Source organism: Sorex fumeus, unplaced genomic scaffold, assembly GCF_029834395.1.
Source record: "Sorex fumeus unplaced genomic scaffold, SorFum_2.1 ptg000265l, whole genome shotgun sequence".
Classification (NCBI taxonomy): Eukaryota; Metazoa; Chordata; class Mammalia; order Eulipotyphla; family Soricidae; genus Sorex; species Sorex fumeus.
Window position 1 is genome coordinate 11044468 of NW_026606322.1, and position 25123 is coordinate 11069590.

Below are 25123 nucleotides of genomic sequence, written 5' to 3' on the forward strand. Positions count from 1 at the left end.
GCTCAGGAGGCCCCAGGACCCTTCCAATGATTTTTGTCCAACTGGGTTCATGATTCAATGCAAGGGTGTGAGGATGCGATGCTGTTGGTGCAGTTACCCCACTACATGGGGGACAGTACAGTGCTGGGGATCAAACCTATACTATTTCCTTCATACTAGAGACAAATGTGAATGAGTTGGTGGGGAGGGAGGGAAGGACATCACCCCCCAGTGCCCAGGGGTTATTCCTGGCTTGTGCTCAGAAGTGATCTGGGGACCATATGTAGCACCCCAGCTTAAATGCAGGTCACATGCAAAGCATATGCTCCGGCCCTTTGTGCTCTCTCCCATTTTGGAAGGTCAGTTTTGTATGTCAACTTGGTTAGTCTATAGCAATCAGTAATTTATTTTAATGTACGTGTGTGTGTATTTGTAATTTAAGGCATCATGGTGTTCAAAAGTTGTTCACGATAGAGTTTCAGGCATACAATATTCCAATACCTGCCCCATGAGCAGTGTGACTTTCTCTCCACCAGTGTCCCTCGGTTCCCTACCATTCCCTAGGCTCTCTCCTTGTCAGACACATTATTAGTTTAGTTATTATACTTTGGGTCCCTTGCTGACAGTGTTGTTGGCCCTGTGGTTTAGACATACACATACATCCCACCTCTATGCCACTGATGTACCCGAGGCCCTCGAGCCACCCCTGGTACCTCCTCATCTTTCTCACTTGCCCTCGATTTCATTCCTTCCAAGTGCTTCTCATTTCTATAATCTAGGACCCAGGGTTATCTAGGAACCTCGCCCACACACACTTTATATCTTGCATTCCCTTGTCCTATTATTGTATATATCACAGATAAGTGAGAATATTTGGTAAACATACTTCTTCTGACTCACTTCATGACTTCCTCCAGTTGTGTCCCACCCGCAGCAAATTGCATGATTCCATTATTGCTTGCAGCCACAGTACTCTTTTGTGTATATTGGCCATAACTTCATTACCCACTCTATCGTAGTCCGACACCAAAGCAACCAGTAATTCAGTCAAACACTATGGTGTTGTTTTGAAGATAGGGGGTAGATGTGAGTATCAGTTTTGATCAGTTGACTCTATGTAAATGCTGAGTAGTCTTGATAAGCTAAACCAATTTCGAAGGGCTTAAAAGTGTTTCCCTGGTCACAGGAAGGAGAAGAAATTCCACCTGTTCCCTCAGCTTCAAATCCTGCCTGGATTTCTGGCCTGTTCTTCCCAATGGACTTGAACTTGAGTTTTCAATCTTCACAATCATGTTAGCCATTTTCTACCCAATAAATCCCTTTCTCTTTTCTCGGTCTCTCTGTGTCACTGATTCTGTTTGGCTACTGAAAACTTGACTGGTCTTTAGAATCACGAAAGAACTAGAGAGCTGGTTGGACAGGCTGAGAGTCTGCTTTATAAGCAGGAGGCACTGCATGGTCACCTGAGCCCTAGCGGAGTCATCACAGCACAGAGGCAGGAGCAGCCCTTGGGAAATGCCAGGTAAAATCCTAAAACCATCATCATCATCATCATCATCATCAATCATCATCATAAAAAATCAAATTAAAATAAAATAAAAACAATACTCTACTTGATCCTGCATCTTTCTGCCACCATATTTAGATGTCTAAAACATTATCCTCCATTCATCGTCATCATCTTCCCTTTGTGCTTTGAGCTACAATGACATTTATTCAGCTGGTGAATTGTATTGGTTCTTTCAGACAACCCATGGGCAATCTCAAACTCTATACTAAAAGTTATTTTTTAAAATCCCTGCCACCCAAACTTCCCCTTCTTCTGGATGCCATATAAAATTTAAGTAAAAAAGATGAAGTCATACCAGATATCTAAATTCAAACTCCTGGACACCGAAATAAGTCATGCTGTTTATCTTTAGTACAGAGGTTTAAATTTAGGTGTTCTTGATGCCTTGCTGCAGCTTATATAGCATTCTCTTTCCTGCTTACCTCTGGTCTCTTTAAAATTATTATTATTATTATATTTTATGTTGTTATGATATTGTTAAAGTTTATGGTATCACAGTCCTCCCGTTGTTCATCAATTTGCTTGAGCGGGCCCAGTAACGTCTCCATCATGAGACTTGTTGTTACTGTGTTTGGCATATCAAGTACGTCACGGGGAGCTTACCAGGCTCTGCCATGTGGGCGAGATACTCTCGGTAGCTTGCTGGGCTCTCCGAGAGGGGTGGAGGAATCGAACTCGGTTTGGCCATGTTGGCTGCATGCAAGGCAAACGCCCTACCGCTGTGCTATCGCTCCAGCCCAAAGTTTATGGTATCAATGTACAAAACTACTGCACCCCCCCCCCATGTAACCATGACCCTCAGCCAGTGTGATTTTCTTCCCACCTTCCTTTCTTTTACTATTTGTTAACAAGTTTTGTAATACAAGACCAAGCGTTGGTTATTGTCTGATACTATCTATGCCCTGTGTTCTCTCTGTATTTTACAGATGAATGAGAGCACCTGTTATTTGTTTTTCTCCTTCTGACTTATTTCGCTTAGCATGATTCCCTTCATGTTCCATCCACATTGCAGCAAGTGCATAACTTCATGGGCATTGTATTCCTTTGTGTGTATGTGCCACAATTTCTCTATCCATATGTCTCTGGCTGGGATTTGGGTTGTTTCCACACTTGGCTATTGTGCTAAGTGATGTAATAAACCTAGGAACCATATATCTTTCCAAATCAATGTTTTTGTATGTGGGGAGGTAGATACTGAGAAGTGGGATATGGGAGCTCTAGTCTTACTGTTTTGGAAAGTTGCTATACTCTTTCTGCAAAGCACTCATCCTCAGATATAAGTCATCAATATTGCCCCAAGTGACTGCTTTATTACCAAATCCGGACCACTGTTACACAGAGTTTGAAAGACTGGAGCTATAGTCAAACCTAAAGGATGGATTCCCATAGTGGGACATGGAAATATCTATCTTTTAGGTTTTTGTTTTTGTTTGGTTTGGGGCCAAACTCAGGGGTGGTAAGGACTCACTCCCAGCTCTGTTCTTAGGGATTATTCCTGGTGGTCTCAGGGAACCATTTGAGGCTCTGGGGTCAAACCCAGGGTGGCTGAATGCAAGGTAAGTGACCTACCAGTTGTATTTTCATGCTGGCCACTGGAAATGTCTATTTTTAAAAGGTATCCAGAGGACCTACCAACTTTCTGGGTAAAAATCCAAATTTTGCCAATGTTTTGACACTATTATTCCCAGCCTCACCTCTCAGCACGCATAATATTCAGGCAATACCAACCTAACAATAGAGATTCCTCCCGATCAGCCTGTTTAACTCTTGCCAGGGATGTCTTTCTTCTTTTAATTGCCTGACATGTTTCTATAATCCTTCAAAAGTTCTATTCAAGAATGCCAGTTGGTCTTGCCTTTTTGGAAAACAATATGGGCATTCCTCAAAAAACTAGAAATTGAGCTTCCATATGACCCAGCAATACCACTTCTGGGAATATATCCCAGGGACTGCAAAAAAGCACAGTAGAAATGACATCTGCACTTGTATGTTCATTGCAGCACTGTCCACAATAACCAGAATATGTAAAAGATCTGAGTGCCCATGAACAGATAAGTGGTCAAAAAAACTTTGGTATATTTATACAATGGAATACTATGCAGATGTTAGAAAAGATGAAGTCATGAAATTTGCTTACAAGAGGATGGAAATGGAGAGTATCATCCTAAGTGAAATGAATCAGAAAGAGAGGGACAGACAAAATGACTGGACTCATTTGTAGAATATAAAATAACATAGTATGAGATTAACACTCAAAGACAGGAGAGACAAGGGCCAGGAGGATTGGTCCACAGTTTTTGATCTGCCTCTTGAGCTGGGGGAAAAGGCAGCTGGAATAGAGAAGGGATCACTAAGTCAATGATGGTTGGAGGGATTACTCGGGATGGGAGATGTGTGCTGAAAGTAGACAAGGAACCAAACATGTACATTGATGTAGGGATGGGTGTTCGATCATGGTATGACTGAAACTCAATCATGAAAGCTCTGTAACTATATCTCACAGTGACTCAATAAAAAAATGTGAAAAAAAAGTTCTATTCAAGCACCGTTGGACTCTAACCAAAAAATATTTACTATCTCATTAAAATGCACGTTATGTGCAGTTTTTGGTGCATGTCAATTATACCTGAATAAAACTATTAATATTTTATATAAGTCCTATTATATACCAGGATCTGAGCTAACCATTAAAACTTAGAAGGTCCTTAAACTACATCAAGCAGTATTGAGTTTAGCTATTCTCTATATGTTGTTAGAAAAAGAGACATACAAATATACAAATACATGGTACACAAGGGAGGGTGCTTGCCTTGCTTGCAGCTGAACAAAGCTCACTCCCAACATCTCATATGGTTCCCCAGGAGTGACCCCTGAATGCAGAGGCAGGAGTAATTCCTAAGCATTGCAGATGTAACCCAAAATTCAAAAACAAACAAAAACCTAAATTGATGGTATTGGACAGAACGCTAGGTTTAAGGCTCTTGTCTTGCCTGTGGCCAACCCCAGTTCCATCCCTGGCACCACATATGTTCTACCTCTGTGGATGATCCCTCCGCACAGAACCAAGAATTAGCCCTGAGTACTGCCAGGCGTGTCCCCCAAAGCCTCCAAACCAACCCACCAAATATAAGAATGAATACAATTCAATCAGGTAAAGTCTATGAGACAGTTGTGGGAGGCTGAATAGTGACCCCACAAAAATGTCCACATACTATTCCCATGCCAAACAGAGTTTTCTAGATTGATATGGAGGTTATTCTGGATTTGGGGCCATAGTCAATATAATCAGAAGGGAAGGTGAGAGACAAAAAGGTGGAGGGACATTGAAAGAGATTATTTCACTGACTTTGAAAATGAAGGATGTGCCATAAGCTAAGGAATGCAGGTGACCTCTACAAGCTGGTAAAAGCAAGGAAATTCTCCAGCTTTAGAAACTTTAGTCCAGTGATATCAGTTTTGAACCCTGACCACCCAAATTTTCATAAAATAATTTCATGTTGTTTTAAGTTACCGGGCTGGAGCGATAGCACAGCAGTAAGGCGTTTGCCTTGCACACAGCCAACATGGCTGACCCGAGTTCGATTCCTCTGCCTCTCTTTCGGAGAGCCCGGCAAGCTACCGAGAGTATCTCGCCTGCACGGCAGGGCCTGGCAAGCTCCCCGTGATGTATTCGATATGCCAAACACAGTAACAACAAGTCTCACAATGGAGACGTTACTGGGCCTGCTTGAGCAAATTTTGGAATGTTTTAAGTTACCAAGTTCGTGGAAATTTATTACAGCTGCAATAGAAAACTGACCCACTGGCCAACCCAGGGCACTTTTTTTTTTTTTTTGCTTTTTGGGTCACACCTGGCAATGCACAGGGGTTACTCCTGGCTCTGCTCTCAGGACTTACTCCTGGTGGTGCTTAGGGGACCATATGGGATCCTGGGAATCGAACCCAGGTCGGCTGTGTGCAAGGCAAATGCCCTACCTGCTGTGCTATCTCTCCAGCCCCGACCCAGGGCACTGTGATAGTTCATAAAAGTATTTCTATAATGTCAAGGAGAGTGGATGGAAGAATTACCCAGAGATTACCTGGTCACACAGCAAGTTTCTCCAGCAAGACTGATGGTACTTCAGGAGCCCTGTTCAATCTCAAGGTACTGCTCTGTGTCTGGGTGGGTGGGCTCAGAATAGGACAGCACAGGGAGGTGCCCAGGCCTGGGTGCTCTCAGGGATGAGAGTGGAGAAAAGTAACAATTCAGTCCCTGAATCTACCTATTTCCACAAATATAAAAACATTGATTTGGAACAATATATGCATCCCTAAATTCTATAGCCAAATATGGATACCAAATAGGGTCAACACCAAATGCACAACCAGAGATGGATGGATAAAGAAATTGTGACACATATCCCTGGTATGGATGGATACTGGGGGAAGTGTCCCCATAAACTAAATCCACACTTGAAGTGTCCACACTCAACTAAGGGAAGCAGAGGAGGTAGAATCTGGAACATCAGATGGAAGAGCATCAGTGTCCAGCCCGGGCCAAGACATGGCAGAAGGGAAAAGTCACCTCTCCTGAAGGAAGAGAGTGCCTGATCAGCTGCCAGTTGGATATTGGTATCCCTTCTCACAGCTGCACAAACACAGCTGGACTGCAGCCTGGGCACTAGTCCTTGACCGGACAGGGGCTGGGTGTCCTCAAGCTGTCACATAATCCAAGCTGGATTCCCTTCATAGTGGGTAGTGGAAGTCCTATGTGCAGAGACACACAGAGAATACAGAAAGTGTTTTAATAAAGCAAGATGAGCTGCATTAAGTGGTAGAAATAATGACACTATGAATCACAGCAAACACTGATTTCCATTGTTTGTATGCCAGGGATTATGTTAAAGCACTCCACAACCCTGTCAGGTTGACATTATCATCATCGTCTTAACTTTACCCCAGAGATACTAAGACTTGGAAGCATTAAGTACAACACTTGAGATTGCAGACCTAGTAAAAGGACATCATGAAAAAGGAGAAGGTGAGCAGGCTGGTTCCCAAAACCCGCTATTGACCTTTCTGACACCTGGTTATGGCTTGGAGCCAGGGGGCATCAGTGTAGCTGAGAAGAAAGGAACTTTTAGAAAGCTATTAACAATCAGTGGAGCATGGAACAACTTGTCTTGCTCACTCTCTAGAGGGAAAGTCAGGGAACCGTCCTGGCCTGCTAAGTGCTGGTATGTGCCTAGACTACCTCAAAGCCAATCACTCCTTCCTTGATTATGCTACACCTTCGGGAGTTTCTTTTTCTTTTTTTCTTCATAAACAAGATTTTGGGCCATACCTGGGGGCAAGGAGGGACCTCCTTGCAGCTTTCAGGGTGTGGCCCCTGGTGCTGTCCAGGCTGCAAAGCAGTTTCTCCAGCCCGTTGAGCCCTGTCTGCAGTGCTCTTTCCTTCATTGCTTCCTTTCCCTCTGAGGAAGGCATTTCAGGAGCCCTGTTCAACGTCAGGGTACTGCTCTGTGTCTGGGTGGGTGGGCTCAGAATAGGCCAGCACAGGGAGGTGCCCAGGCCTGGGTGCTCTCAGGGATGAGAGTGGGGGAGAAGTAACAGGAATTCAGTCCCTGAATCTACCTATTTCCCCAAATATAAAAACATTGATTTGGAACAATATACGCATCCCTAAGTTCTATAGCCAAATATGGATACCAAATAGTGTCCATATGGTGGTGGAATTGGGTTTGTTCGCAACAGCTCAACTCTGGGCCTCAGTTTCCACATTGCAAAGTGCATTGAAGTAGCTCAGAAGCTGCGTGGGGAAAGTAGAAACCAAGTCCTCTACCCTTCTGAGATGACAATGGGCAGCACCAGGATGGTGGTTCCTCTTGGGAAAGGAGTCCCCAGGTCTCCTTTCTGATTCTGATTCGTGGTGGCAGGCCACCTGGACCCATCACAGGTCACCTCCAAGTCCCTTTAGTAGGGGAAGGCTCCGCCCTGGGACGCGCCCCCGAGAGCCCCGCCTCCAGACCCTCCCCTTTCCCCGCCCCGGGCCGCCACTAGCCACGCCCTTCGACCCCGTTCTCGGCCTCCCGGCAGGGTCAGCACCCCTGCCCCGCTCCACGTCCCGCTCTCCGCCTTGCCACTGGGCCTCGACCTCGCCCCGCCCCCTGCCCGCCTCTAGCCCCGCCCCTCGCCCCGCTCACGACCTCTCCGCTGGGTCTCGCCCTCGCTCCGCCCCCTGCCCGCCTCTAACCCCGCCCCTCACACCACTCTCGGCCTCTCAGAGGAGTCTCCCCCTGGCCCCGCCCCCTTACCCGCATCTAGACCCGCCCCCTCGTCCGCCTCTAGCCCCCCCCGCCCCTCGCCTCCTCTGTCGGCTTCTCCGCTGGGTCTCGCCCTCGCCCCGCCCCCTGCCCGCCTCTAGCTCCGCCCCTCACAGCACTCTCGGCCTCTCAGAGGAGTCTCGCCCTCGTTCCGCCCCCTGCCCGCCTCTAGCTCCGCCCTTCACACCACTCTCGGCCTCTCAGAGGAGTCTCGCCCTCGCCCCGCCCCCTCGTCCGCCTCTAGCTCCGCCCCTCGCCCCCCTCCGTCGGCTTCTCCGCTGGGTCTCGCCCTCGCCCCGCCTCCTGACCTGCCCTCGCCCCGCCCCTCACTCCGCTCTCGGCCTATCCGCGGGGCCTCGCTAGGCCCCCCCTCCCCCCTTCATCCCTCCCCGCCTCGCAGGATGGCGGCCGTGCTGCAGAGCCAGGAGCCGTGGAACTGCGCGAGGATCCCCAGGCCGGGGAGCCGGAGCACGGTGACAGTACAGGAACCAGGCGCGACTCTCGGTGAGCTGGACGCCAGGCGAAGTCGCAGACGTTGCCGGGGCCGGGGTCTGGCCGAGCCGAGCACGTGGCGCTGGGGGCGGGACTTCCGGGACGGCCGGCCCTGGCCGGGTCCTCCGAGGGGTCCTGCTTGGGCTGAAGAGTTTTCCAAAGTCGTGCAGGGCCGCCTGTGGTTTCCTGTTTCTTAAGTGACCCCACCGCCCTGACGGCCGGGCGAGGCTAGAGCCGAGGCCCAGCTCTGAGCCGTAGCGGGCGGGGAGAGGCGGACGCAGCCCGGGCTGGGCCAGGCCCGCCCGAGCCCCTCTCTCCCCTCCCCCGCAGCCCCGCAGGCGCGCGGTTCCCGGCGTCTCAGCGTCCCGGTGGCGCGCCGCGTCGTTCCTGCCTCCTGAACTTCCACCGCGATTTTATGTGCTCCTCTGCACTCCGTGCAACGGGCCAGCGCTCCCCGGTCATCGCTAGGTTACTGGGAGCAAAGGATAGGATTTTATCTTATTTTATTTCTTTCTTTTTAGGATTTTTTTTTCTTTTTGGGTCACACCCGGCGATGCACAGGGGTTACTCCTCGCTCTGCACTCAGGAATTACTCCTGGAGGTGCTCGGGGGACCATATGGGATGCTGGAAATCGAACCCGGGTCGGCCGCTTGCAAGGCAAACGCCCTACCCGCTGTGCTATCGCTCCAGCCCCCAGGATTTTATTTTTTGATTATTCATTTTTTTGGTTTTGTGTTCTTGTTATTGAGGCATTGTGATTCACAGTGCTCCTAATGCTAGAATTTTATGCATACAATGCCTTTTTAAAAATGGAATTACTGTGAGATACACAGTTACAAAATTGTTCATGATTGGGTTTTCAGTCAAATGTGCCAACACCTGTCCCTTCACCAGTGTACATTTCCCACCATCAGTGTCCCCAGTTTCCCTTCCCTTCCCCCCTTCCCTGTGGCAAGCACTTTTCTTCTTTCTCCCTTAAGGATAGGAGTTTGGATACTACCAAAGTGTTTTTTTAGAAGTGCTTGCTGGCTTTGAGTTGTGAGGCTGTAAGGCACAGTAGTAAGGAGTTTGGCTCAGAGGACAGGTTGCTTTTGAATCCATGCTGTCACCCAGAATCTATGCATCGCATAGCGAGCTGTTTAGAAAAGTCCCTCATACATGCGCTCCTGCCTTTAGGTAGCACTGTCCTCCCATCGTTCATCGATTTGCTCAAGCGGGCACCAGTAACGTCTCACAACAAATTATGAGACTTGTTGTTACTGTTTTTGGCATATCGAATACGCCTCGGGTAGCTTGCCAGGCTCTGCTGTATGGGTGAGATACGCTCAGTAGCTTGCCGGACTCTCTCAGAGGGGCGGAAGAATCGAACCCCGATCAGCTGCTTGCAAGGCTAACGCCTTACCCGCTGTGCTATTGCTCCAGCCCACCTTTAGGTACTTAAATTATAAGTGTACCCGAAATGACTATGAAGTATTCATTTGTAAGGCAGAGGGTAAGGTGCTTGCTTGCCTTAGTATAGTCAACCTGGGTTCAGTCCTCAACACTGCATAGGGTCCCCCAAGCACCACCTGGAGTGATCCCAGAGGACAGAGCCAGGAGTCAACCTTGAGGACTGCTGAGTGTGGCCCCCCCAAAAAAGGCCCCCAAAAAACAAAAATCAAAGAACATCATGATAAAATATGCACATTATTTAGCAGGTTTTTTTTAATGGTAACTTTATGTCATTGTTTATTTTCTAAATTTTCTGGTACTCTTATGTTCCAATATTGAGGTTGATATGGTTTTGATTCCTTTCACAAGGACAGATGCTTTCGGTTCTTTCAGTGTGTTTTAAGTTGAAATATATAGCACTGTAGCACTGTCCTCTAGTTGTTCATCGATTTGCTCGAGCAGGCCCAGTAACGTCTTCATTGTGAGACTTGTTGTTACTGTGTTTGGCATATGGAATACGTCACAGGAAGCTTGTCAGGCTTTGCCATGCGGGCGGGATACTCTCTGTAGCTTGCCGGGCTCTCTGAGAGAGGCGGAGGAATCGAACCCGGGTCAGCTGGGCCAGCCGCATGCAAAGCAAACGCCCTACCACTGTGCTATCGATCCAGTATGTATTCAGAAATATATACTGAATTTTATTAAATATCTCACTTTAGGCATTTGTGTTGAAGATGTCCTTGAGAAGTGTAGCCTGGTTACACAGTTGCTCCGGAGCCCCACCCTGGATGCAGAGACAGATGTGTTGTGTGCCATCCTCTACAGCAATCACAACAGGCTGGGCCGCCACAAGCCCCATTTAGCCCTCAAGCAGGTAAGGAGGGAGTCTTGTGTTGAAAGCATTAACTTGAAGATGTAGCCACTTAACATTTTATAATTTAATGAAATTTCAGCAAATTACCTGGGATTTAATAGGTTTCAGCCAGTGTCCTATGAATTTTCATTTCCACCACCCTCCCCCCCCCCAAAGTCTTTTAGAAAACTATTCAGAGAGAATATATTCTCCGTTTTTGTTTCTGGAGAATATTTGGGAGAAATTTTCTTCATTGTTTGCAGAGTATAATACTTTATAGTGCATTTGCTATTTCAAAGTTACAGTGATTTGCTCAAGACAAAGTGTCAGAGTGAAACATTGTTTCCTATTGGATAACATTGGTTTTTCCTTGCTCCTCCTGCAGGGAACTTAAGTTTATTGAGTTACTCCCACCATAGTGCTCCCACCAGAGCACACCCAACTCCACCAGGCACTAATAATTCTACAGTGCTTTTCTCTTTCCTTTATGTCCTTTGCATGATTTTGCAGTGTCCTTTTGTATAGCTACAGGAAGACAGTTGATGCTATGCTTTCGTAACATGGGAGTTTATTGACTCAGAATAGTATTCACTCCTGGGCATCCATCATATTTATTTGACTTAAGTTTCAGTAGCCCTTACTTCCTGACACCCCTAAAAGGAGGGTCCCTGTGTGAGACAAGGATGGTCCCAGGGCAAGCCGTAAGCTACCCCCTGCGTCGAAAAGAGAAAAGGTAAGCGACCTAAGAAGCATAATACGTTAAGTGCATGGTCATGGAACAAACTCTGTCATGACCCAGGAAGAATAACTGAATAAAGACCCTACTGGGGTTAGGAAAGAATTAACAGTCTTTGGTTACCAACCGGCCTGGGGCCCTGTTCCTCCCTCCCTTGTTCCTTTGTCTGCCTCTGTCCCTGTCAGTTGGCTAGGGGATTGGCTCTCGGCCAACTAATGCACTTGTCATGTGCCCTCAGTTTGAACTCAACTCCTGAACATAAAACTAAATTTTTTAAAAAGTTGTAGTTTTTTCATTGTGGGTATATAAATCTAGTTATTTATGTATGGTTGGCATAAGAATAAGCTACGGTTAAAATGGCTTCAGGTGACTTTGGAATCCAGACAGAGTTGGTCTCTGCAGCTGCAGTGTTGGCAGCCCAGGATCGAGCATAGACTTGAGCTTCTAGTCTGGGCTTGTCTACTCATTTCTTTATTCACTTGATCAATTTTTGGAGAATTTTTTTTGTTTTTTTGTTTTGGGGCTACATGGACTCTGCCCAGGACTTACTCCTGGCTTTCCACTCAGGGATCATCCCTGGCAGGCTGGGGGAGGGGCTAGAGGGTGCACATTTGGGGTTCCAGGGATCAAGTTTTGGCTGGCCATAGCACGTGCCTTTCCTGCTGTACCATCTCTGGTCCAGTGCAAGACGTTTCACAAACTTTTATGTACCAGGCACTGTATTTGGAGTGAAAAAGACCTAGTCTGTAACCTGATGGATTTATGTCCTCTGGTTTTTTTATTCTCATTATTTAGGCAAAAACGATTGAAGAGTTCCTTATTAAAAGGAAATCTAATATCACACTTTCCATTCTTCTTGCAGGTGGCTTTTATCTTTTCATCTTCCACTTGAAAGCCAATCCATTACCTTTCAGACTGAATATGTTTCTCCTCTTGGCTTTTAAGTAGTGAATAATCATCCCGTTAGAAAAAGTGGGTGTCCTGACCTGCATGCTTCCTTTAGGGGGAAACTCTTGCACCCAGTTGATCAGTTTAATCTGTGTCTGAATCTAGGCCTTCTGGTTCTGACAGCCATCTCTCTTTTTCAGACCTTGTGAACTATTAGTTGCTTTGTCATTTTAACTGATTTTCCCTGCTCTCAGCATAGATTCATACCAGTGACAGGTTAAACATCCTAAAACACAGCTTTCATTTTTAATGGTTCCTCTTTGTCTTTTGAATGAAGACCAAAGCTCTGACTTGTTTGCAAGATTTGAATGCTTCATAGTCTGCCTCTTCCCTTTCCCTGGTGGAGGCTTCTCTTGATGTTCATGCAGTTTATAATTTCGGCAGCTTGAGCTGTTCTTCACTGGTCTCCTGCTCGCCACGTTACTTCCCTTCTCAGAGCCTGTCCTCTCCTGGTCTGTGTGTTCAGAATGTGCAGCCTTCACGGCCCATTTGAAACTCTCCTAGAAGTGAAAAACTTTTTCTGAGGGTTAACATGGGCATATATTATGTTCGTTTCATTTTAAGTTGCATTTTTCTGATGAGTGTTGTTGTCGACAACTTCTTGAAGAATCACAGAAATAGTTGTTGGGTATTCTTGTTCCTTACCTTATGGCATTGATAGCAGCCTGCCTTTTATTTCTTTCTGCCTTCAGATTTTATTTAGGCATTATGATTTGCAGTGTATGATTTGCAAAAAAAATTAGTTTTTGGTACAGTGTTCTTTCCTGAGAAATGCAATACAGGTGAGTGTAGGTGTTTGCATGTTCAAATTATTTGTGACCTCCACACTTGGTTATATGGGATCGTGACCCAGAGTTTTAAAACTCGGGTGTATAATCATAATCTGATTTGAAAGACTTGGTTAGGTAATTTGTTTTTTGGCCTTTGGGCTATATCTGGCAGTGCTCAGGGCTACTCCTGACTCTGCTTAGGGATCACTCTTGGCTGGTCTCAAGGGATCATATGGTGTGTCAGGGATCAGACCCAGGCCAGCTGCTTGAAAAACAAGCACTGTGCTGGCCCTGTACTATCTTTCTGGCCCCAGAGTTTCGTTTTTTCAGTCAGAAGCAGTTGTGTCTGAGCTAGGGATTTCTTTATTCTCTCTCAAGGCTCTGCGTTCAGGGATCACTCCTGGCGGGGCTCTGGGGACCATACTGGCTGCTGGAAATCAAAACCCGGTTGACGGTTTGCAATGCCAGTGCTTTTCCTGATACAGGATCTCTTGGGCCTCAAGGATTTCTCTTTTCTTTAAAAAACAAAACGAACAACAACAACAAAAAGGGCTCTGTGGTTGCCATTATATTTTCATGCTTGAAATTTTGTATTTTTTTTTTTTTGTATTGTATACATTGACTTTGTCTCTAGTACTTGCATATGAATTTGAGCTGCCTTTCCCCTTTTAGGTCGAACAGTGTTTAAAACGTTTGAAGAACATGAACCTGGAGGGTTCGATTCAAGATCTGTCTGAGTCATTTTCTTCCAGGTAAGTGATTATTTTGCTTCATGGTCAACTGGAAACTATATATCTTGCTGTGACCTCTTTTTGGCCTTTTCTCTATTTGAGATTGAAGTATAATAATCAGTTATGCCTCACTGTAAAAATTTTGTTTAAATAAGTGCATGTGTCACAATGGAGACAGTAACAAGTGACTGTTGGCGTTTGTGGTACTCTCCCTCTCTCCACCTGTGGGAGGGGATCTGACTCTGAAATCTGATGGTCATCAAAGGTTGTATGGAAACAGCCAGGTCTGGGTCACGACGTCCAGGAGCCCTTAGTGAATGTCCTGACTTCAAACTGAGCTTAAACCAGATCTCCACTAGAAAACTGTATATAGTGCTTTCTATTGAAGAATGGAAAGTAATGAACTTTCATTTTTGTGTAGTTGTGAAAATCAGCAAGTGACAGGCAAAGTTCGAGTCATCGCCAGCCAGCCAGTGGTGGAACTGGTGCTGATGAAGATTTTGGGTGCCTGCAAACTGTTGCTTCGTTTGTTGGACTGTTGTTGCAAGACCTTTCTGTATCCTTGAATGAACTGGAGCAGCTGCTTCTGAGTTGGATCAAAATGTTTCATAGTCCTTCTGTTCAAAAGCTCAAGCCGCCTATAGGAGAGGAATTTTGAAATGTTTGCTTCTTGGGGGTCTCCTTTTCTCAGGTGCTGCTCCACGCAGCCAAGACTGCCTGTTTGTCTTGCATGCGTTGTCCTCAAAGACTGATTATTCCTGGTCACTTTATTTTTCAGTTCACACGCCACCCCTTGAATACCTGCCCTGTTCCCTGTGCGGTTTTGCTGGCCTTACAGGCTTGGTTGTGGTGCCCACCCACAGCCGTACAGTACAGAGTGTTGCCACGCCTGTACTGGCTGGGGGTTATGCAGCTTCGTGGAGGGTCTCCCCGCAGTGTTCTGGGGATTGCCCACTCTGCCAGGGTGCTGGGGTTCCCAGACAGTGGAGCCTCTTCCACAGCACGAGGCAGTTGGGGCAGCACCAGTGGCTGCACTCAGAGCCTTCCGCCTGTAGGGTAGGAATTTCAAGAAGATCCTTTTCAATTTGTCCATCTCCCTCCCAAATGTCATGGTCACGGTCACGGTCCTCCCGTTGTTCATCGATTTGCTCGAGCGGGCCCAGTAACGTCTCTATCGTGAGACTTTGTTGTTACTGTGTTTGGCATACGAATACATCACGGGTAGCTTGCCAGGCTCTGCCGTGCGGGCAAGATACTCTCAGTAGCTTGCCAGGCTCTCCGAGAGGGGCGGAGGAATCGAACTCGGGTCGGCCATGTTGGCCGCTTGTAAGGCAAACGCCCTACCGCTGTGCTATCGCTCTAGTCCCCTCCCGAATGTACTAGACGAAATCCATATATGCCTTTGCTTTAGCGTCGTCTCTTTAACTTGGTTCTCCAGCTTGACAGTGAAACATCTAGGCTTGCAAGAATTCATTATTTTAAACCTCGTGATGGTTGGACTGGTGAGCAGGTTATGGTACGTACGTGCATACCTCTGAACCCTTTCCCTTCTTTTTTTCCCTAGCTTAGGCTAGGTTTCACATGAGTAGATTTTACATGTGTTCCCCCATGGGATACTCAAGGTACAGGAGTTCTGTTTCTTCCTTTGATCAGAATTTATTCGGGGTAGGTGGGGAAGTTAAGTGTTGATGGTTATGTCAAAAGACAAGGCTTTGTCCCTCAGCACTGTAGGGTATGGCTCTGGTGGTCCCCCTGCAGGCCCTGACATCCTTGGGCCCTCCGTTCAAGACAGCTGGGTTGAACATGGCCAGGAGTGACTCTTCATTCCCTGAGCACCTCTTGGGAGACACCCCCACCTCACCCCCCAAAATAAAAGATTTTTCTTTGATATGAAACCGTGATACCTCTTCATGGACTAAAGCAATTTAAGCAGTTGAATTCCTAGGATTAGCAAAAGGAACATATTCCTGAGCACACAGTCTCTTGATTCTGTGAGTTTATATATATATATATATATATATATATATATATATATATATTGGGGGGGCGGTGGTGTCACACCCAGCGAACCTCAGGAGTTTCTCCTGGTACTGCGCTCAGGAATTAATCCTGGCCATGCGTGGGTGAACCATATGGGATGCCAGGGATTGAGCCCAGGTTGGCCGTGTGCAAGGCAAATGCCCTGCCCACTGTGCTATCCCTCTGGCCCAGATTTCTCTCTCTTTTTTGTGTTGTTCTGGGGTCACATCAGGTGGTACTCAAGATGTGCTCCTGGCTCTGTGCTCTTCATGGATTACCCCTTGGTGGTCTCAGGGGCCATTGGGTGCTGGGGACTGAAACCAGGTTTGCCTTGTGCAGTGCAAGCGCTCTCCCCTCTGTACTGCCTCTCTCACCCCGAGATCGCTCATTTTAAAGGCAGTGATCATCCTAATGAGCTCTTTATTCTTTTTTCTACTCGAAATGTCACTGTTCGTTGAGGCATAATTGATATGATCCACGCTTAGCAGTAGTTGCTCATTAAAATGATCCTCCTTTGCACCTCTCAGTATATAAATTTATTGATGAATAATCGAACTCAGAACATGTTCTTATAAGAACAATTTAGGATCATTTTAAGCAGTTGGGATGATTTGCTCTAATGTGATTAACACTTAAAAAAAAGGTGGGAGGAATTATTTCTGAAGATAAAAAACTTTCAGATCTTGGGTATTTCAAGTACTACTTGTAATCATTTGTTTTTTATTCACTTTTTTCTTAGAAATTTGAATAATGAATTTCTTAATAGTAAATTAAGAATAAATTTCATAATAATGTTTGGCTTACTAACATTTTAAATTAACTTCATTATTTACTTGTGAAAATAGTTTAATTTTGGGGCTGGAGCAATAGCACAGTGGGTAGGGCGTTTGCCTTGCACGCGGCCAACTCGGGTTCAATTCCCAGCATCCCATATGGTCCCCTGAGCACCACCAGGGGTAATTACTGAGTGCAGAGCCAGGAGTAGCCCCTGTGCATCGCCGGGTGTGACCCAAAAATAAAAAAAAAAGTTTAATTTTGTCTGATTATAACAATAATACATGTTTTCAGAAATTTAAAATTATAGAAAAATGATAACCTGAAATTTACCTAAAATTTTGCCATCTAGATTTTGGGGGTACATATTCTCAGAAACTCTCTGTGATACTTTATTTGGTAACATTTTGTACTTGGATGTTTCTGTTTGGATTGGACAGTTTGCAGATATGTGCTCTAGACTATTTATCGCTAAAGGCAGGGTCGATGGTCATTTTATTTCAGCTTTGAATCTACTGTAGTTTTGATGTGATGTGGAGATTGTAATTACTGGATTATTCATGAACTCATTTATTTTTGCAGGGTACTCTATAAAGGTGTTTTGAAAAGACTGGTTTCTTTATATGAACCATTGTTTGGATTGCTTCAAGAGGTTTCTAGGATTCAACCATTGCCCTACTTTAAAAATTTTACCTTTCCTTCTGATATTACTGAATTTTTAGGACAATCTTATTTTGAGGTCTTCAGTAGAAAAATGTCTTTTGAATCAAAAGGAGTAACTAAATTACTAAATAAACTGTTTTTAACAAAAGAACAGTCATCAAAGTTTGAGGAAGAAACTTTACATACGACGTCCAAAGAAACTAATCATATGAATATCAGAATACAGAATAATGTAGACCTTGGACAGCCATTAAGGAATAAGAACATCTTCAGAGGTAATTTGCTTTTATATAGCACATACTTTAATGAATGTTTTATACTTTAAACTGCTGAAAATTTAATTATATATAGATAGCAACTCAGTGTCTTCCTCAAGTTTTAACCCACATTGATAATCTTAGAGAGTGATAATAATACTTGGACTTTTAAGGTTGGGCCTTTAAAAGTGTTCCTGATGTTACTTTGTAGCTCTTTGCTGGGATGAATCCCTTAAGATGTTATGGCCCTTCAGATCTGTTGATTTGAACATAGTATGGATAAGTTTTTCTATGTGTGATCTGTTTGTTCCTCTCCACAGAGAAGTCATCAGAGTTTGATGTGCGGGCTTTCTGTAAGCAACAGAAACACAGAACTATTCAGGTTTGTCTGGGCTTTTTATTTATCTAATATCTAATTTTTGTGCCGAGGATTGAACCTCAGTCCCAGGCATGCAAGGCTTGTGTTTTTCTGGCTTTTTTTTTCTCTTTTGCTTTGTGGGTCACATCTGGTGATGCACTGGGGTCACTCCTGGTTCTGCACTCAGGAATTGCCCCTCGTGCTCAGGGATCATATGGGATACTGGGAATGCAGGTCAGCCGTGTGCAAGGCAAACACCCTACCCGCTGTGCTATTGCTCCAGCCCTCTGGCTTATTTTTATTAAGGGAAAAGGTTGAGTCTTACTTTTATTCTTTAGCTTAAAGCTTATTGCCATCCTCACACTCGATTCAATTAATTTGATTTATAGAATGCAGTCAGAGACATTTCACCAAGATTTCACCTAAAGACTCTAGGATCCATAAGTGTGTATTGTATTACACCTTAAGAATTTGGGTTTTCACAGCACCCAAAAGGAGAGAGAGAACAAAAGGGAGTGCCCTGCCACAGAAGCAGGGTGGGATGGGGGATGGGGAGGTGGGAGGGATACTGGGATTGGTGGGGGTGGAGGATGGGCACTGGTGGTGGGATGGGTAGTCGATCATTGTATAACTGAAACCCAAGCACAAAAACTTGTAAGTCTACAATTGTACCTAATGGTGTTTCACTAATAAAAAAAAAAAGAATATGGGTTTTGTAGTAGAACAGAATTGACTTTGGTTCTTATTTTTGTTTGGTCCAGCTGCGTAACCTAATGGTAAGTTTCTGCTTTGTCCTTATTTCTGTTTCCTAATAGTACATGCCTCATAGGTTGCTCCATTTTAATACATGTCGAGTCTGAAGTATGGTGAGCAAATACTGGGAGTTAGAATCACTCCCTTCTTTCATCACCATTACCATTCTTGGCCTTTTGTCATGAGAATTCTGTGTCTTACATCAAGGTTCAATATTTGATTATTCTTTGTATGGGTTACTTTTGCTTGTTCTGGTCTAAATGCTGCTAAGTGTGGCTGTGTCATCCTCTTTCATCTAGCTTCTGGCTTCTCAAAAAAATTTTTTTCCCGGTTTCCTTCATTAATGATTTATTTTAAAATTCCTTTAGAATGCTTTTCCAGCAAGTAAGAATATTTCCTTGAACTTTTACAATGATTCCAAATTACATTTATATTCTTTCCCACTCATGAGTTCCAAGAGTAGGAAAGATGAACAACAAGAATAATAATGATAATAAAACCCGTAGGCAATGCTTAGATCACAGTTACTCTTTGACAGGTGTTGTTCGAAAAACTTTATATGTGTCACTAACTTAAAATCCTAGTGACAGTCCTGTGAGTTAGGTGCTATTGTTTTTTCTATGTTTTAAATGAAAACACTGAGCCATGAAGGGATGAGAGACTCGGTAAGGCCACGCCACAAATACAGGGCAGTGCTGGTACAAGAAAGTTTGGTTTCAGTCTTTGTCAGTAGCTTTGCCTGCCTTGCCCCTCACTTTCACGAGCCTCAGCAGTTCTGCTGTCTGCTGTTCGTGGGTGAGCTGGTTGTGAAGCTGGCTGGTCAGCATTCATTTATTCTTAACTAATCACTGCTGTATTGTAGCAGTTAGCACTAACATTTCTTTTAGGTCAAACCTTTTACTGATCACCAACAGAGTAGGTTTTTATTTTGATATTTTCTACATTCTTAGAAATGTTTTTTTATGAAGGTGAGCAGATTGGAGGAAGGTAAGCTTTGAGATGGAAGCAGCTCTAATACACAGCACATTTTCATAAAGAAATAGTAAAAGTTAGTGAAAGTCAAATTTGAGGAGTCGAAAGATCGAGTTGAAGAAACAAAGGTACTGTGTCACAGATGATTCGCTTAGAAATGTTGCTCGTTTAAGGTTCTTAAAGTGTTCAGCAATTATGTCCGAGTGCTGCTGCTTTGCATATCCTCCCTTCATGCCTTTTGGTCTCATGACCCAGCACTGGTAGGTGACTCAGAGTGGAAAAATGAGTAAAAATTATGTGTCAGTTTGGTCATGCAGAAAAAAACGCTTCATTGGTGATTTGCCTTCCCCCCACAGTGATTGATATTTAATCATGTGCAATTTCATTCTTCTTTGTAGAATAAATGTATTTGTGTACTTGTGTTAGAATATTTATATTGCGTTCATGTACACAGCTGAATTCAGCCACATTCAGGGCCAGAGTTACACTAAGTGTCTAACTACTGTTAAGGTAATTGTGACGCATTCCACTGATCCTGGTTCAAGTTCCCTGCACCACATATAGTCCCTGACTACTGCCAGGAGATCACTCCTGAGCATAGCGCCAGGAAGAGCCTCTGAGTACCACAGGTGAAGAAACAACATCCAAAACCTATTGCATTCAGCTACAGTAGGACCTATCGTGGCATACAAGAGAAATGAAAATACTATTAGGAGTGGTGGACAAAATATGAAGTGTTTTAGAGCAAAAGAAAAGTAGAATGAGCTTAAGAAAAGAATTTACTTCTTTGAAGATTTTCAGATTTTGATAGTTGAGCCAGATTTTCTTGTCGTGTGTACAAATCCATAGCAAATGCAATATATTTTTCTCCTTTCCATATTTCAGGAGGTGAGTTCTGAGTTTAAATGTTATCAATCCAAACTAAAAGCGACCAAACAACCTTCTTGGAAAGCAGCAGAAACTCCTTGTGTCAAAAGGTTTTTGCAAAGATTCCGAGAGGCTGAGAGTTTCACACAACTTTCTGACGAAATCCAGAAAGCGATTCTGTGGTGCAGGAGTAAAAATTTGAAGGCTCAAACCATCTTTCTGCGGAATAAACTTCTTAAAATTGACCGGCTGAAACATGTAACAGCTCATGGCTATTGGTAGGTATAGTAGGCAAAATGTCATTGGGGGAAGAAGATTAAGTTGGGAAATCTGATTCATTCCACGGTACTCTTTGTTGTTCTATCTCTGCATTCAGGAGGCATTAGGCGTGTGCATTAGTATGCTAAGCCTGGGGATACAGCTGTGCCTAGGACAGGCCTTTTTATTTTTATTTTAGGCACTGTGATTCATAATACTCTTACTGGTAGGGTTTCATGCATACTATGTTCCAACACGGCACCGTGTACCAGTTTCCCTTCCCCAGCTGAGCTTTGTAGATAAGTTCTTAGGCTCTGTTGCCATTGGCCATTTTATTATTCCCTTTTGTTTCTTTGTATCCACATATGATAGAGGTCTTTCTTTATCTGTCCTTCTTCTGACTTAGTAAGGTAAGGCACTCTGGATATATCCATCTAAGGAACTCGAGATCTATCCATGTAACAGCAAATTGGATCTTTTCTTACAGCTGAGTAGTGTGCAAATTGTGCACATATATATGCATGTATACACACACACACACACACATATACGTACCATAGTTTCTTTATCCGTTCATCTGTTCTTGGACAGTTGGGTTGTTTCCTGATTTTGGCTATTGTGAATAATGCTGCAATGAACCTAGAAGTGCAGGTGTCTTTTCTGAATAGATTTTTGGGCTCTTGGGTGGATGCCAAGAAGTGGGATTGATGGGTCATATGGAAGCTCAATTCATTTCGCTGATGATAAGGAATGAAGAGTATTTTCCCATATACTAGTCGGTCATCTGTGTCTTCTTTGCGAAAGTTTCTGTTCGTCTCTTCTCTCCATTTTTTGATGGGGTGTATTGCTTTTTTCTGGTAAGTTTTACAGGAGCCTTTTATGTCTTGAATTTTAACCTTGTGCTGAATTTAATCCTCTTGGAGCTGTAGTTCTACAAGGACATCTGGCCAGTCTCCCGCAGTTTCCACTCAGGCGGAGAATATAAAAGCAGAAGGCGGCGGCGGTGGTGGTGGGGGGGGGCTGCTGTGAGGGCACCTTCTGGCAGGGTCAGGGCCCGCTAATGACCTTTCATGGGGGCTGGACGCCCAGCTAGTGATATTTTCCTCCTCCCTCTGATTCTTCCAGCCATAGAACTGGTTATTTTTGATTATGAGCCTATGTTGTTGAAAGTAATGCGTGAAGTTAGACAATTTACAGTTTCATATTTTTATTTCAAATAACAGACATTCATGAGAATTTCAGGCACACATGGCCACGAAGTTCCTCTCAGAGGCAGCCATGCTGACTAGTTACAGGGCCTTCAAGAAATAATTCTGGACCCTTGCTCCATGAGTGCCTGGTTCAGGGCTCTGCTGAGGTCGAAAGCTGAGTTAAGGACTGCTCAGGAATGACTTGCTGGAGGGGTTTTACCCTGAGGTCCCTTACAGCCGAGTAGTTAAGTTGTCTGAAAGGGATTTTAAAAAATTCTTGGGCAAAAATAGCCGGAGATGGATAGAACTGTTCTGTTCTAGATTGGGTTCAAGTCAGAATTAGATGAGGCAGAGATGATAAAGATTCACAATTGGGGTCATACACCAATTGGTATCTATTTTGTTAAACTATTACTCTTACAAAAATGTATTGTTCTTGGGGCCGTTAATGTAGCCGGCCAGGGTTCTCCCAGATCCCCCTGTGGACCCTGAGCCAGTTAGGGGTGACACCTGAGTGCAGAGCCAGGATATAAGCCATGAGCATCGCTGGTGAGGCCCCCAGACAAAACTTTTAAAATCATTAATTCTTTTTTACTGCTCTTTTTTGCCATTTTCAGTATTATATATGCAGCAAATTTTAAGGTTTTTTTTAATGGCCACTCTTAAGGGGAAACAATTTTATTTTGTTTATTTTGTTTTGGCCGTTAAAATTAGAGATCTGGAAGTCAGTTCGGATCCTTCTAATTCTCCTGTTCCTTTGTTTCAATTAGGAGGTACAGCAACTTTCCCCCACTGAAACATCACTAATAGAAAAAATGCTTTGGAGACAGATGCCATGAATTATTGCTTTATAATAGGTGTCTTTAAAGTCTTTATTTCTTTTAAAAGGCAAAGAGGAGAGTGGTGTTGTAGGGAAGACAGACCCATGTTAAATTTTTGAAGTCTGTTCCAGTGAGGCAGTTAGCTAGGCACTTGTGGCATGACACCCTGTTTCGAAGTAAAACCCCTAAAACAATCTAAATGTTGGAGTTCTGAATCCCAAAAGGAGGAAGAACATGGCAAGTGAGTTTATGAGTCTATGCTAGGACCATACTCTCTCTGTCACTGTCTCTTTCTCCCTCTGTCACTCTCTCCCCTCCCCCGCCCCCCCAGATGGAAGCTCTCCACCTACAGCTATATTTTATTTTCTGGTTTTTGTTTTGTTGGGCAGGAGCGATAGCACAGCGGTAGCGTGTTTGCCTTGCGTGCAGCCAGCCCGGCTGAGCTGGGTTCGATTCCTCCGCCCCTCTCGGAGAGCCCTGCAAGCTACCGAGAGTATCTCGCCTGCACGCACAAGTCTCAAAAAAAAAAAAAAAAAGACATACTGGGCCCGCTTGAGCAAATCGATGAACAGCAGGAGGACAGTGTTTGTTTTTGTTTTGTTTTGTTGTGGTTCTTGGCCTGGCCTTGCTCGTGGATCCCTCTGGTGGGACTCCGGGACCGTCTGTGGTACTGGGGAATGTGGGTGGGTTGGCTGCATGCAAGGCAAGTGCCCTCCCTATCCTGTTTCTCTGGCTGTCCAGCTTTAACTGTGGCAAAAGAGCAAGTGAAGAGGGGGCAAATAGAGCCAATGAAAGGGACTGGGTTGGTCCCGGGCCACCCCCATTGAAGGCAGGCAATGGGTGGCCAGCGGGAAAGGGACCCTCGTTAATACAGTCAGGACTGTTGGGGCTGGTGAGGGTATCTGGTTCAGACACAGACATCTGGCAGGAGCCAGGGTTGAGATTGACACAGTCCGGGCCCTGTTTGGTCGCCCGTCAGAGACGGGGCTGGAATCAACTCTTCTTTCCCTTTTGTTCCTGTGTCCTTCTTCATTTCCTCTTACAACATGATGTTGTATATCCAGATATGGACTAATGGCAGCCTGGCAGATTTTTCTGTTCGTGATGCATCCATTCCCTGGTTCTACTTATTTTCCGTTATCTGGAAACCTCCTGCACTGAATAATGGAGAGGAATTTCAGTGTACATCAGTGCTGTTGTAGGAGCTACCAAACTTTGGGAATATAATGGTGACACATCGATCTACAGCCCAAATCAGAGAGAAATTGTGTTCAGATTTGGGTTGAAGCTTCTATTTATTTTTATTACAATTCTAGGGTTGTACACAGGCATAACTTGGAGATCAATTGTGTATTTTATTCTTGTTAGAAGTCAGAAGTTTTTGAGAAATGTTTTCTGCGTCTTAATCTCAGATTTTTCCTTTTTCTCTTTTAAGTTTACCAAAGAAACTAGAGTGCATAAAGACATCTATTTGCAACTGCCTCCTTCGTGGCTCAGGGATCAGAACTTCAAAGCGTCATCTGAGACAGCGACCACAGAGGAAATTTTTAACCAGACAGAGGAAACCACAGAGAAAGCTGCAGCCGACTCTTTTAATGGAAATTCAGCAGCAGTATCCCACAGAGACCAGGGCCACTGCAGGGACCAGTAAACGGAGAGTCTCAGGGCAGACAGTTCTGAGACCTGACCTCTCGCCTCGTAGAAGGCAGCCTCGGAGGAACAGAATTTCCAGTCCTGTCACCCAAACCCTGGGGAAGCAAACTTTAGAAAACTGTGCAGAAAGCAACGGCAATAAAATGAAGCCACGTACAGCGATACACATAAGCAAACATGATACTCCAGGAACCATTAAGAAGACAGATGACATTGATGATATTTTTGCCTTAATGGGAGTATAGTTGCTTGTATGTGAGATTCTAGTGACGAACAAACTGACCTCATGTTCCACTGTTTTAAGTGGGATGCTGACAACTGGAAATACTTGACGTATCCCTTGAACTCCAAGAGCTGTGATGCTGTCACTGTAGAGCAGTTTGTTCCTGTTCAATAAACTTTGATAACATTTTGTGGTGGTTTAATCGGTGCAGTGTTTGATTTTGGTCAAATACTGGCTTTTTGCCAGGTAGATTTTTTTAAAAAAACTAACATTTCCTGCCCATGAGAAGCTGATGTGATTTTTTTCTGTTTGAGGCTTAATACACCTCTGTTTGACACCTCTGTTTGAGGTGCTAAACCTAAATGTTATATATATATATATATTTACATATGTGTGTATATATATATATATATTTGTCACACCCAGCGATGCTCAGGGGTTACTCCTGGCTCATGCACTCAGGAATTACTCCTGGCGGTGTTCGGGGAACCATATGGGATGCTGG

General features: G+C 44.5%; 1 protein-coding gene across 1 annotated transcript; it reads left to right on the top strand.

Moving 5' to 3' along the window:
- Positions 1–8250: 8250 nt before the first annotated feature.
- NEPRO (nucleolus and neural progenitor protein) lies at positions 8251–24807 on the top strand. Its single transcript, XM_056109261.1, has 9 exons — positions 8251–8355; positions 10492–10646; positions 13752–13831; positions 14232–14366; positions 15249–15326; positions 17186–17541; positions 17844–17905; positions 20492–20751; positions 24178–24807. The coding sequence occupies exons 1-9, from the start codon at positions 8253–8255 to the stop codon at positions 24638–24640; spliced, it is 1692 nt and encodes a 563-aa protein (XP_055965236.1). The 5' UTR covers positions 8251–8252; the 3' UTR covers positions 24641–24807.
- The last annotated feature ends 316 nt before the right edge of the window (positions 24808–25123 follow it).

Bases quoted from the DNA above. Each gene is read 5' to 3' on its own strand.
- NEPRO (XM_056109261.1), top strand. From the start codon at position 8,253: ATGGCGGCCGTGCTGCAGAGCCAGGAGCCGTGGAACTGCGCGAGGATC. The intron at 10,647-13,751 runs GTAAGGAGGGAG...TTCCCCTTTTAG, and splicing joins CCCATTTAGCCCTCAAGCAG to GTCGAACAGTGTTTAAAACG. The intron at 15,327-17,185 runs GTACGTACGTGC...TTATTTTTGCAG, and splicing joins GGACTGGTGAGCAGGTTATG to GGTACTCTATAAAGGTGTTT.